Here is a 13,328-nt window from a genome sequence, read left to right as displayed (position 1 = left end):
TTGACAGAGAGACACAGCGAGCAAGGGAACATAAGCAGGGGGAGTGGTAGAGGGAGAACCAGGCTTCTGCAAGCAGGGAGCCTGCTGCGGGGGCTCAATTCCAGGACCTGGGATCATGACCTGAGCTGAAGGTAGATGGTTAACGACTAAGCCACCTAGGTGCCCCAAGATACGAGGATTTTCTGAATTGGTGTTAGGTACCAATATAACAACACCCCCAATTTCCAGGGTTCCTAGCATATTAGGAGAATTAATCTTCCTTCACTTTAATTGCATACTTGACTATATGTTTTCCTGAATAGTGCTCTTAGAGTGTTGAACTTGAGGTTTATAAAATGGCAGTAGTTTCTATATCCAACTCTTGGCTCTGTATCAGCCTCCATAAACACTAGCCAGAGAAAATAATTTTAGCATTTCTTACATAATTTATTGTCATAATCAGGTACCCGAAACTGACATGATTTTTCTTTGTAATGTATCTTGAACATATAGTGGGGTGGGTGGATATAAAATAAAGGAAAATATGTTAGACATATTTTAGAAAAAACATTTATAAACATTTAACTAGAAATGTTATATTAAATTATTTTTTGTGAAATAACTAATATCAAAAACACCGTTTACTTTTTACAGCAACAAGCTTTAGAACTAGCTTTGGATCGTGCTGAGGTGAGGTGTGACTAAGTTACATATTGAAATAGTGTTGTCTTAATTAACAAAACTCAGTTTTAAGAGATTTTTGTATGTGGTTCTCAAAGGAGCATATTAACACGATTTTAGGATAAGTATGCATATAATTTTGCCATAAATAAAAATGCTTTGGAATGAGGTTTGGGTCATCTCTTATTTGGAATTCTTAGATAATGTCGTAAAATAAAAATTAATTGAACAAAGAATCTCTAAAATTATGTTTTCCTGTTTTGAAAAGCTTTGTAATTGCTCAGTTAGAACGGAAGATAGTTCAAAAATATAGAGAGTTCTTGCAGTTGGGTATGCTGTGCGTATTCTGAACAACCATAAAACATTTTGAGGATAATTCTGACTTCTGAAACTATATGATTTTGCTTATATCATAGTGAAATATTGTGCTAAATTTTAGTGCACTTTAAATTTCACTTGTTTGTAATATAAATTTAGAAGCTAAGTACTTTTTCCTACAAGCTATAATTTAATATGAATTGGAACTTGAGTGACTAGTCTTTTTGATCTTAACACGTTTTAAGTATTCTTAAAATAGAGCTGTTTGTGCACTAAGCAAAAGGCAAGCTGTTTTCATAAACTTTTCTTTTTTAGTATGTCATTGAAAGTGCCCGACAGAGACCTCCTAAAAGGAAATACCTGTCTAGTGGAAGGTATGCATACTTAATTGATTGCTATCTTTGATTATTGGAAATAATGATTGCTACCATTTATTGCATTCCTTCTAGGCACTGTGCTAGGAATGTTAGAGGTACTTTAAGGTTGATATTAACTATTGTATTCAACCCCACTTCACCCACAGTGTGGGGGAAATTGAGGAAGAAGTTAGGGAAAATTTCGAAATAGCATTCACTTAATGATAATTATAATATTATAGTCACATTATTTTGTTTCATTAAATTTTAGAAAATCTGTATTTCAAAAACTTTATGACTTATATATTGAAGAATGTGAAAAAGAGCCTGAGGTTAAGGTAAGTGTAATTTTTTTATGTTATTATTGCTTTTGAAATGCAGAGGAAGAGGGACATTTGAAGCAGACTCTGTACTGAGCATGATTCATGACATGGGGCTCGATCTCAAAACCCTGAGATCATGACCTGAGCCAAAACTGAGTCAGAGCTTAACCAACTGCACCACACAGGTGTGCCCCTCTACTGATTCTTCATTAAGTAGTTCAACTGTTGATTTGCTCATTTTTTTCAAATTCTCAAGATGCTGGGGATTTTTATTCCATGGTTAGAGTAAATCAATTTATCATTTGTCCCTGCATATAACTGTATATATACATGTTTAACACAAAATACTTGGGTTTGTTTTTTGAGATCCTGTAAAACTATTCTATTAACTCAATTTTTTTGTAAATAAAATTTGATTAAATGAATTCTAATATCTATATATGTGGGTTTCATTTTAAAACATTCGCATTTCAAAAATAATGGATTTGAGGGTGCCTTCATGACTCAGTGAGTTAAAGCCTTTGCCTTCCGCTCAGGTCATGATCTCAGGGTCCTGGGATCGAGTCCCTGCATCAGGCTCTCTGCTCAGCAGGGAGCCTGCTTCGCTTCCTCTCTCTCTGCCTACTTGTGATCTCTATCTGTCAAATAAATAAAAATTTTTAAAATAAAATAAAGTAATAGATTTTTAGGTATGTGTACTATATTTCCTGATTTTTTTTTTTTTTTTTTTTCTCAGAATAGTTTCTAGGGGTACCTGGGTGGCTCAGTTAAGCATCTGCCTTTGGCTTAGGACATGATTCCAGAGTCCCAGGACTGAGCCTCTCAGGCACCTGGCTCAGAGGGGAGTCTGCTTCTCCCTCTTTCTCTGCCCCTCCCTCTTTCTCTGCCCCTCCCCCTGCTGATGCTTTCTCTCTCTCACACCCTTTCTCAAATAAATAAATAAAATCTTTTAAAAGAAAAGTTTCAAGAGCTGTTATATTGAATTCATAGGAAACTGCCTAAATTTCTCATTTCTTACCACCTAGGTATCTTTGAGCCTAACATTACAACTAAGTAGAGCTTTTGAATTTGTTCATATCTAATTTATGCCAGAAAATATTTTAAAAAGGGGACACTGGTAACAGTAATCAAAGCTAATACCCCAAATTCTTTATGTGTAGACTTATACTTAAAAGGAACTATGTATATGACATCTATGTTTTATGTATTTGCCCTTAATGGTTTTACATTTTACTCATTTAAATATTTTTGTTTTATTCTACTTGTATGCAAATACATGTATTTTATATATGAGCATTTTTGTTTTTTTATAGATCACTTTTTCCTTTGTGGTATGAACTCATTTGTATAAAACATAGTAGGAGACCAAAATTGAATTTACATAGTTGTGTCTTGTATTTGGTGGCTGTATTGTTTGTAAATCTTCCCCATATATTCAGGATCATAATGTGGAAGGAACACAGAAAGTTTCATTCAAGTCTGAATGAGTCATAGTATTTTGGGGGCACCTGGGTGGCTCAGTGGGTTAAGCCTCTGCCTTCGGCTCAGGTCATGATCTCAGGGTCCTGGGATTGAGCCCCACATCGGGCTCTCTGCTAAGCGAGAAGCCTGCTTCCCCACTTCTCTCTCTCTTCCTGTCTCTCTACCTACTTGTGATCTCTCTGTGTCAAATAAATAAATAAAATCTTAAAAAAAAAATCAGTATTTTTGCTAAGGTTATGCCAGATTATTTTCATGAGCTCTGTCTCTTTTTAAAGCAGAAATTAAGAAGAAATGTGAATTTGTTAGAGAAGCTTGTTATGCAAGAGACATTGTCCTGTTTAGTGGTCAACCTATACCCAGGAAATGAGGGATATTCTCTGATGCTCAGGGGAAAAAATGGATCAGGTAAGAACCTTCAGAGAGCTGTAGCCACAAAAATCCCTCTGCAAGGCGGGATGTGCTCTTTTAGAAGTAGTTTTTTAATCTGTTAAGTGGTCTGTCCCTTAGATCAGTGATGACTTGATAAAAGAAGGCATGAGCCCAGATTTTCCTTTTTACGTTTTATTAGAAAGTATTTGTAAGATGATTGCCTTCATGAATAAGAATTCTATTTGAGGTAGGTCTTTAAAGTAAATTAGGTAAGACCTAACCTTTATATAATTGTCACAGTTTTCTTTCTTTTGCTATTTACAATTTAAGGTAGCGTAAGGTGTTTTATGTTTTTCTTCTGTATTTTGAGTATACTCTGAGTCTGAAACCTTTAAAATAAAGCAGACTCTCTGCCTTTTGAATAATTTTCTTACTTAGTAACATTTATTTCTATTAATATATCTTGAAAATAGAGTTTTGAAATATAAGCACTATTAGATTTCACTAAAGAGACATCTAGAAATTTGATACAGTGATGATGATGTGGGTTCTACAAGGAAATCATCCAGTTAAGGATTTTTTTCCTTTTGTTGATAATTAATTATAAAATGTAACAGAATTTTGTTTTGTATATAAGTGACCATTTTTCATATGAGGTACCTAGTTACCATGCTGATTTTCAGATTAGAAATAAGTAGTCTTCAAGGGACTTTCAGTTACCAGTGTGGGAATTTTCTCATATTCTGATTATTGTTGCTGGCTGTGGTTTGCATTATATTGTTAGGCAGATTGTTTTTGTAGTGTGTTGGGGGATTTCTCCTTTCTGGCCTAAAATTATATACAATTTGCCAAGTCTTTTAGTAGTATGTGAAGTGATTCATTTATAAGACTTAAATAAAGAAGGACTTTAGGAAAGCCTTTGGGATTTATTCTTTTTACTTTTTTATGGAAACTCATTTAAATTATATACCCAAGCTTTGCAGTGAGCCTGAACATTTTTCAGAAACTTTATATTTTAATATTAAGATTCTGAGACCATTCGACTGCCTTACGAAGAAGGAGAATTGCTTGAATACTTGGATGCAGAAGAATTGCCTCCTATTTTGGTTGATCTCCTAGAAAAATCTCAGGTACAAATTTTTCTCTTTAAAATGTCATTAGAGAGGCTCCTGGGTGACTCATTTGGTTAAGTGTGTGCCTTTGGCTCAGGTCACAATCTCAGGATCCTGGGATGGAGCCCTGCGCAGGGAGTCTGCTTCTCCCTATCCCTCTGCTGCACCACCCCCGCCCCGCCCCCCCACCCCGGCTCTCTGTCAAATAAATAAAATCATACAGAAAAATAAATAAAAAATAAAATGTCATTAGATTTGTCAATTCTATGGCATTTGTTATTAATGATATTTAATTGTGTTCTTGATGGTGCTGAGAACATGAAGTGAGACATTATATATAGTTATATGGCAACCCATTTTATTGTGAGATACTCACCCTTTCGGCTGTGATGAAATGTGTAGATTTAGTTGATTCTTCTAAAATTGCTCTAACAGTTAGTTCATTTGATGGAAATCTCCCTATACCTACAATCAAGGTATGGGAGAAACTATTTACTCCTTGGCTGCACTCCAGCAATACTATATACTTAGGATAAAGAAGCTATCTAATTGGAATTTCTGTTTTCTCCTAGTCCTAGTTAACTAGCATCCACATCTCTTTTCACACTTTCTGCCTGCCTTTCTGTTAAAATGGATGAAGTATTCTGTTCTAAGAAATCTCCTCTGCTCATATTCTGGATTCTATTCCTTCTCAGGATTTTGTAGCTTTAACCCCTCTCTTCTATCATCTGTTTTCCCCCTTTCTACTAGATAAAGAGCACAGGTATGTTGTATTATATCTCAGCTTTAAAAAAAAAAAATCCTCCCTTGAACCCCTGTCCTTCTCCAGGTACTGTTCTATAATTCTGCTTTTCTTGACAGCAAAGCTGTTCACAAAATTGTATGTAATCATTCTGTCTTTTTTCTCACATCTCATTCTTTCCTCTGCCTACCTCTTTCAGCATTTAACATCACCATTCTACAGAAGCAGCTTTGTCAAGGTCACCAGTGATCTCCAAGGCACTGAATCAACTGGTCGCTTTCTGTTCTCATCTTTTTTTTTTTTTTTTTTTAAGATTTTATTTATTTGTCAGAGAAGTGAGCACACAAGCAGGGGGAGCAACAGTCAGAGGGAGAGGCAGACTCCCTACTGAGCAGGGATCCCGGTGTGGGACTTGATCCGAGGTCCCTGAGATCATGACCCGAGCCAAAAGCATCCGTTTAACTGACTGAGGCACCCAGGCATTCCTTCTGTTCTCATCTTAATTGTTCTCAACAAAATTGGGTGCAAATGACTGCTTCCTCCTTGGCACGCTCTTCTTTTGGCTTCTCAAACATTGCATTCTGGTTTTCCTTTTCTCTCTATTCCTTCTGTCTTCTTAACTGTCATCTTTTTTCCCTTCACAAATGTGTGATGGTTTCAAGGTTCAATCCTATGTCTTCTATTCTTGAGTAACACTCTGTTGCTCAATGATCTCAACCAGTGTCATGAGTTTTAAAATGACATTTAATCCCTTGCTTATCTCTCCATGACTTCCATTAAGCTCCAAACTGACATTTACTAGGATATGTAATAGGTTCCTCAAACTTCACATGACGAGAACAGCACTTTTTATTTTCTACCTCTCGGACCAGTTTTAGTCTTTGTAATCTGTGACCCTGCTTTCCCTTTCACAATCAGTCCATCAGCAAATGTCACTTGTACTTTCAAAATATATGTGGTCATGACCTGTTATAGTTACCTTCCTGAACTTTCTGCTTTCATTCTAAAACCCCAGAAATCAGTTCTCCACAGACAGCTAGATTAAGCTTACAAAACCAAAGAAAAAAAAAAGGAAAAGTTCCCAGCTTAAAATTTTCAGTGTCTTCTCACTGTACAAAAGCCCTGCCTTCTTGGCTTCATCTCCTGATTCTCATCCCTACTCACTACACTGCAGCCATCCATTGTTCTTTACATACTAAAACACACCAACCTTATTCCTATCTTAAGACCTTTCATCTGTTCTTCCTTGTGTGTGGAATGATCTGTGCATATGTCTGGCCCTTTTGTGAGTCAGGCCTCACCTGAAAAGTCACTTCCTCAGAGAGGTTTTTATCTGAACACACAATCTAAATTCGCTCCTCCCTATTTTATCTCCTTTCTAGCATTCGTCACTACCTAAGATTATCTTGTTTATTTCTGTACATGTTTATTGCCTGTCTTCCCACACTAAAAGCAAATAATTGTCCCACCACTGCTGTATCTGTGAAGCTTCTTGGATAGTGCCTGGCATATAGTTCACATTGTCATGGCTTAATAAATACTTGCTGAAAAGAATGAGCATAGTAAGAACTCATAACAAAGAAAGTCCCCAGTAAAAGTTCTGAAAGGGTAAAAAAAGCATAATACTATAAGTGCCTGTGTCAGGTTGTGATTAGCAAGACTTGAGTGATAAAGGTTCTTACTTTTGGACTAGAAAACAGTATGTTTAGCCGAAAATTATTATTTGAATTCATAGTTAGCTTTCTTCCTTTTATTAATAAAGGCAGTCATATTTCTGGAAGTCTTAGCAGAGCAAATAGTAGTTATTTCCAGAAACTGAAACTCTGGCAGAGATGATTGACAATTTAGAACAAAGATGGACTTTAGAAAAACGGCGAAGTTAGCAAAGTATAGCAGTGAGCCAGTGAGCATCAAGAACAGCATCTCCAGTGATTTGTAACACTGAAGTATATAAATGCCAAAACTCAATCTATAATTAGAATTCATTAAATGATTTTAAACTTCTTGAGTCATAGTGATGAACATAAAATAATTCCTTAGAAAAGTTTATATAGTGGTAAATCCACCCGTAAGGAAGGTAATTAAGATTCTGTGAGTGGCCGGAAGTATTGCATAAGCATGTAAAGAACCTGAAACATTGAATGTAAGCACACTTATGTAGACTTTTAAAAAATGACATTTACTTAAATATTTTCACTCAAAACAGGTTAACATTTTTCATTGTGGATGTGTCATAGCAGAAATACGTGACTACAGGCAGTCCAGTAATATGAAATCTCCTGGTTACCAAAGTAGGCATATTCTCTTACGGCCAACGATGCAGGTAAGGAATGTTTAAATATTTTAGGGGCTCCTGGCTGGCTCAGTTGGTAGAGTGGGTGACTCTTGATCTCAGAGTTATAAGTTCAAGTTGGGAGTAGAGATTACTTAAAAATAAAATCTTAAAAAATAAAAGAATGTTGGGTTTTATTTAGAGTTTCATTCATGAAATATCTTCATATGTTTGCATGTCTTTATATTAATGTATTTTTTTTGTTGTTTTATTTTTTGTAGACTTTGGTCTGTGATGTACATTCAATAACAAGTGATAATCATAAATGGACCCAGGTTAGTTTGTTTTTAAATCCCAAAGAGACAAAATAAAGGAACAATACTTAACATTAAGTTAAGCAAAAGATATTTTATTTGTAGTTTTATTCAAATGTAAATTTTGAAATTCCTTCATGAGCTTTAAAAATCAGGGGTCCCTTTATCCATGCAGTAATCACTCAAGGAACTAAGCAGTTCCATCCCATTTGCTTTAGGACCAGTGAGCCAGTGAGCATCAAGAACAGGGTCAGGCTGACCTGATCTGTCCAATGTGTGAAACTTCATTTTTTAATCCCCTCTCAAATAGAAGAAAAATTAATTTGTTTTTATACCATCGATACAAATAGATACTGGTTTTCTATAATCTAGGATTCTAATGCATATCAAGCCTGTCCTGTTGCCATTCACACCAGATGTAGCACTAGAACCTTGAGACTGGCCAGTTAACTCTCTGGTGCTGGGCTCAGTATGTATTTGATGCCCACTCACAAGAGGGTGGACTTCTCTGCTGCTGTAGAGAGGAACAGTAACTAAACCAAAGAAAATATCAATAATGAAAATTATCTGCAAGATGTAGTTATGAATAAGATGCTATCATCAGTAACTGTCAAATGTTGGGTTTCAGTCTGGGCTATAATCTTTTTGCCTACAAGGTTAAAAGCTGTTAAAAGAATATTTAAAACCAAAAAAAAAACCCCTCATTGGTCACCATAAGAGGTTATTAGGGTGTCAGTTTCTTATTCTGAATGTTGATGAATAAAGGGAGAGATTGTAACATTTTATTCTGCTTTTTCTGTGTGAACTATATGTTAGATAGCCAAATAGTAAATAGGGGAATATTCTTCAGAAAAATTAGATCTTAAAAGTTCTCACGACAAGGAAAAAAAATTTTGTTGCTGTGGGTAACTGGACTTACTGTGATAGCCATTTTGCAGTGTGTACAAATATCAAATCATTTGTGTACCTGAAAATTAATATAGTTATACATCAGTAGAAAAGAGGAAGAACAAACAATTATCCTGGTACAAAGTAATTGTTGGTAGAGGATATTTCTAATAAGCAGATGTGTAGTTTCTGTCTTTGAAAAATACCTGCATTTTTTGAAAATTGACCCCTGTATCTTTACACAGAAGTTTATTTTAATTTTCTTTCATTAAAAACATGGATTTAGAGTTAACTTTTTCAGAGTATAACACATTCAAATATGTTTCAATAATTTATTTAAGAAGGTTCCAGTAAGAATCAGGAAGTATAGAAGACATTTAGGCATTTAGACGGTTCAGAATTTATAGAAGACAATTTAGCGTGTAGAAAACCATTTAACATTTCTGATATTGGTGAGAATTTGAATTTCTTTGGGTGAATGCATATAAATGGTGCTTTTGTAAGTAATGATTCCAAATAGCGGAAATTTTTAGTTGTGATTTCACATATTACAGATACTAATAGCATCTCAACTTAATTTCCTTTAAATTTTATACCATTAAATGTTGATGTAGGCTCCATAGCATTCCTGCCTGATAGGTAATCTTAACACAATTGAAAGGTGCGCTTCCAGCTACTTAGCACATAGATAGGAATAATTCCAGCTAATAGGTACAAAAGAAATGATGGATTTTTTTGAAACATCAATTTTAGAAGTCTTAATGAATTAATCTAGACAGCTGTAATTCTTAGGTATAAAAACCATTAGATCATAGGTTCATAGGAATATTTATAATGCAGAGATCTGACTAACCCCACTGATGTAAAAATGGAACACTCGGACATTGTGTTCCTCCTGGTGTGATGCAAGGGAAAGTACGCAGTAGTACCAATAAAGAATTCTCATCTAAAAAAACAGAACCAGAATTAAATTAAGCTTCTAGATGTAACAGTTTACAAGAAATTCAGGAAATAAAAAAGATTATTAAGTGACACAGTGAGGAAGCAACTAGTCAGATCCAGTTAAAGTCCACAAGGAAGTAGTTGCTCAAATCCAACAAACCAAGTAATTGCTCGAGAAAAGGGAAAAAAAGTTGGGAAAAGAAGGTGATCACATTACAGAATTTAAAAAAGGAGTTTAAAACAGATAGAAACCAGATACCGTAGGCCTTGTTTGAGTTCAAATTCAAACAAACCAACTAAAAATACACTCTTGAGATAATGGGAAATTTATTATTTTTTTAAAGATTTTATTTATTTATTTGACAGAGAGAGATCACAAGTAGGCAGAGAGGCAGGCAGAGAGAGAGGAGGAAGCAGGCTCCCCGCCGAGCAGAGAGCCCAATGTGGGGCTGGATCCCAGGACCCTGGCATCATGACCTGAGCCGAAGGCAGAGTCTTTAACCCTCTGAGCCACCCAGGCGCCCCGAGATAATGGGAAATTTAAAGCCAGACTGGATGTTAGAACTCCTTATCAGTTAGCAATGCATGCTGTAATCGATTATTTTAAAATACTCTAGCAAAACAAAAACATAAGTTACAGAGGGAGTTATTAAATGAAATTAAGTGTTGGTACATGGGGTCACCACACTTCTGCTTTTATGTATGTTTGAAAATACCCATAATAAAAAGTTGAAGTATTTAAAGAAGCAGTGTTTTTTGCAAAAAATCTTACTCAGCAATAGTATTGACTCATTTGACTGTAAAAAAATTTAATTGTTGCTATTAAAATATTTCAGTAATTCAAAAAAAAATAAAGGAATGCAGTATTCCTTATGTAATAGCAGTAAAATACCTGTGTACACTTTGGAATTGGGTATATAGAGCTTACGCAGTATTAGTGTGATCATTTTTAGTCTTGTAATTAAGTTAAGCTGAGTATAGAATGGGACTGTTAATCTCTGTTATTGAAAGTGCTATGATCCAACATTTTGTAAGCTTTGTGGAAGCAGATGATTTAGTAAGTGCTTGGCAAATATTTGTTGAATTAATGAATTCATTAATGAATTTATTAATGGATTAATGAATAGGCACTCTTACAACTTGGCCATTTGAACACTGTTAGATAACTGAATTTCCATTAATACTTTCATTACGCTGTCAAGTTTCTGACGTTTACAAAAAGGTTAGAACTTGAAATACTGTGTTTTATGTTAGTATGTAACAGAGTTCCAAGGACTATTTCTAGATTAAGAGATATGTGTGATTTGAAAAACTTAAATCTGTTACCGACATGTGCTCTTATACATTTTAGGAAGACAAACTTTTGCTTGAGAGCCAACTGATCCTAGCTACAGCTGAACCACTGTGTCTTGATCCTTCTATAGCAGTAACCTGCACTGCAAACAGACTCCTTTATAACAAGCAAAAGATGAACACACGCCCAATGAAACGGTAATTGCCTTTGTAGATAGGTAAACCAAAAGATGTTCCTAGGCAAGTAGCTTTAAATTTTGCTATATGTTATCTTTCCCTTCCAAAGTATGAAAGTGCTCTGACTTTTTAAAAACTGGATTTTAGGGGCGCCTGGGTGGCTCAGTGGATTAAGCCTCTGCCTTAGGCTCAGGTCGTGATCCCAAGGTCCTGGGATCAAGCCCCACATCAGGCGCTCTGCTCAGCAGGGAGCCTGCTTTCCCCTCTCTCTCTCTGCCTGCCTCTCTGCCTACTTGTGATCTCTGTCAAATAAATAAATAATCTGGGAAAAAAATAGGATTTAATGGCCTTGTATTACTTTATTTGTGTATTATGGATTTTTAATACTGTGCTTTATATTGAAGTGGTGCATTCTCTGCATTTTGTGAAAGAAGAAACTTCTAAAGTTTAGAGTCTGTTTACTAAAAAGAGAGACTGAGAAGAGACAAGAATAAACAAAAAGAATAATTCCTTATTAATTACTAATAACCAATAACCTGTTTGTTTTGTTAATACTGCTTTTAAAGAAACAATTTATAGTTTATTTTTGAAATCTGATAAAATATCACAGTCTGACAAGTCAGTTTATAACCAGATGCCTTTTTATAACATGGGAAGTCATCTTTAAATGTTTTTGCTCTCTCTTTTGCTTAATATTAACTTGGCCTACAGTTATAGTTGGTTCATCATTAAGTACTTTTGACGTAATTGTTTTAATGGCCCACTTTGGATAATCGTCAAGTTTGGAGGAGTTCAAAAACCTATCCATTTTTCTAAATTCCTCAATTTACTATGTAAACAACATACGCTGAGGAAAAGTACAGTTTCGGAAATAGTGAAGTAAGTCCACATAAGATCTGTCAGCAGCCCTATAAAATCTCTTTGTATCTCTCCACATCTTCATGCCCACTGCTAAATCATTGTTAAAGTCAGCATCATCTTCATCTTGACTTTTGTAAATTCCTGTTTGATCTTCCTGCTGCTGTGTTTGCTCTCTTTTGATCTATTTGCCACATAAGCAAACTGGAAAAATCTTTTAAAAACGTCAAAGGAGACTATATGCCACTACTTGCTTAAATTTCCCTAAGGCTTCCCCCTTGTATTTTACATTAAATCTAAACACATTACCATTAATCTGTAAGGCTCCTTTCTTACTCTCTGACCCTCGTGCTCTAATCACACCTATTTTCTGTTTCTATGTTTCTAAAAACAAATTTAAGTTTTTAATTCTTAATTTTAAATTCTTCTCTGTGCTTTAAATATTCATTCCCTGATCTTTCTTTTCTTTTCTTTTTAAAATTTTATTTATTTATTTGAGAGAGAGCATGAGGGGTAGGGGGCAGAGGGAGAGGAAAAAGCAGATTCCTCACCAAGCAGGAAGCCCAACTTGGGGCTTGATCCTAGGACCCTGAGATCATTACCCAAGCCAAATGCAGATGCCCAACCACTCGAGCACCCAGGCACCCTCCCTGATCTCGTAGCCACTTCTTTCATGTCGTTCATAGCTCAGCTCACACAGCATTTCTTCAGAGTCCAGTCCTTTCTTCATTTTACCTAATTCTGTCCTCTTTATCACTGACTCACCGCAGTACCCTGTTTTGTTTTGTTTTGTTTTTTTCTCCTGCTAATCAGTGCTCTCTGAAATGATCTTACCTGTTTACTTGTGAATGCCTGTTTTCCCTTCTGGACTATCAGCTCCAAGTAACAGGAATTTTGTTTGTCTTGTTCATTTTTGTTTTATCAGTCCCTGGGACTTTGCTTGGCAAGCGGTAGTGTTCTACAGATATTTGTGATTGACATACATAATGTTTACTGACTGAATCAAGATTTATTGTGAGTTTCTTTTGTTTAGTTCACTCTCTTAATATTTCAGGTGTTTCAAGAGGTATTCCAGGTCCTCTCTGAATCGGCAACAGGATCTGTCTCATTGTCCACCTCCTCCACAGCTAAAATTACTTGATTTCTTACAAAAAAGGAAGGAAAGAAAAGCAGGTCAACATTATGACCTCAAGATATCTAAAGCAGGAAATGTAAGTATGTG

The 13,328-nt window shown here is 35.4% G+C and overlaps 1 protein-coding gene across 10 annotated transcripts in view; it reads left to right on the top strand.

Moving 5' to 3' along the window:
* The window catches only part of SUPT20H (SPT20 homolog, SAGA complex component), a 39,396-nt gene that overhangs the window by 4,892 nt on the left and 21,176 nt on the right, over nt 1-13,328 (top strand). For 7 of the 10 annotated variants that reach the window (XM_045978248.1, XM_045978254.1, XM_045978252.1 and 4 more), the window contains exons 3-11: nt 634-669; nt 1,294-1,352; nt 1,606-1,672; nt 3,415-3,544; nt 4,535-4,638; nt 7,569-7,685; nt 7,916-7,969; nt 11,130-11,269; nt 13,161-13,317. In XM_045978248.1, the coding sequence (XP_045834204.1) occupies nt 634-669; nt 1,294-1,352; nt 1,606-1,672; nt 3,415-3,544; nt 4,535-4,638; nt 7,569-7,685; nt 7,916-7,969; nt 11,130-11,269; nt 13,161-13,317 (864 nt within the window). The remainder of the gene's footprint in view (nt 1-633; nt 670-1,293; nt 1,353-1,605; nt 1,673-3,414; nt 3,545-4,534; nt 4,639-7,568; nt 7,686-7,915; nt 7,970-11,129; nt 11,270-13,160; nt 13,318-13,328) is intronic. The other 3 variants (XM_045978255.1, XM_045978253.1, XM_045978250.1) reach the window with 1 other exon arrangement.

The sequence above is a fragment of the Meles meles genome, chromosome 14 (genome assembly GCF_922984935.1).
Source record: "Meles meles chromosome 14, mMelMel3.1 paternal haplotype, whole genome shotgun sequence".
In the NCBI taxonomy this organism is placed as follows: domain Eukaryota; kingdom Metazoa; phylum Chordata; class Mammalia; order Carnivora; family Mustelidae; genus Meles; species Meles meles.
Note: the sequence above shows the minus strand (reverse complement) of the source record. Positions and strands in the feature narration are given on the sequence as shown.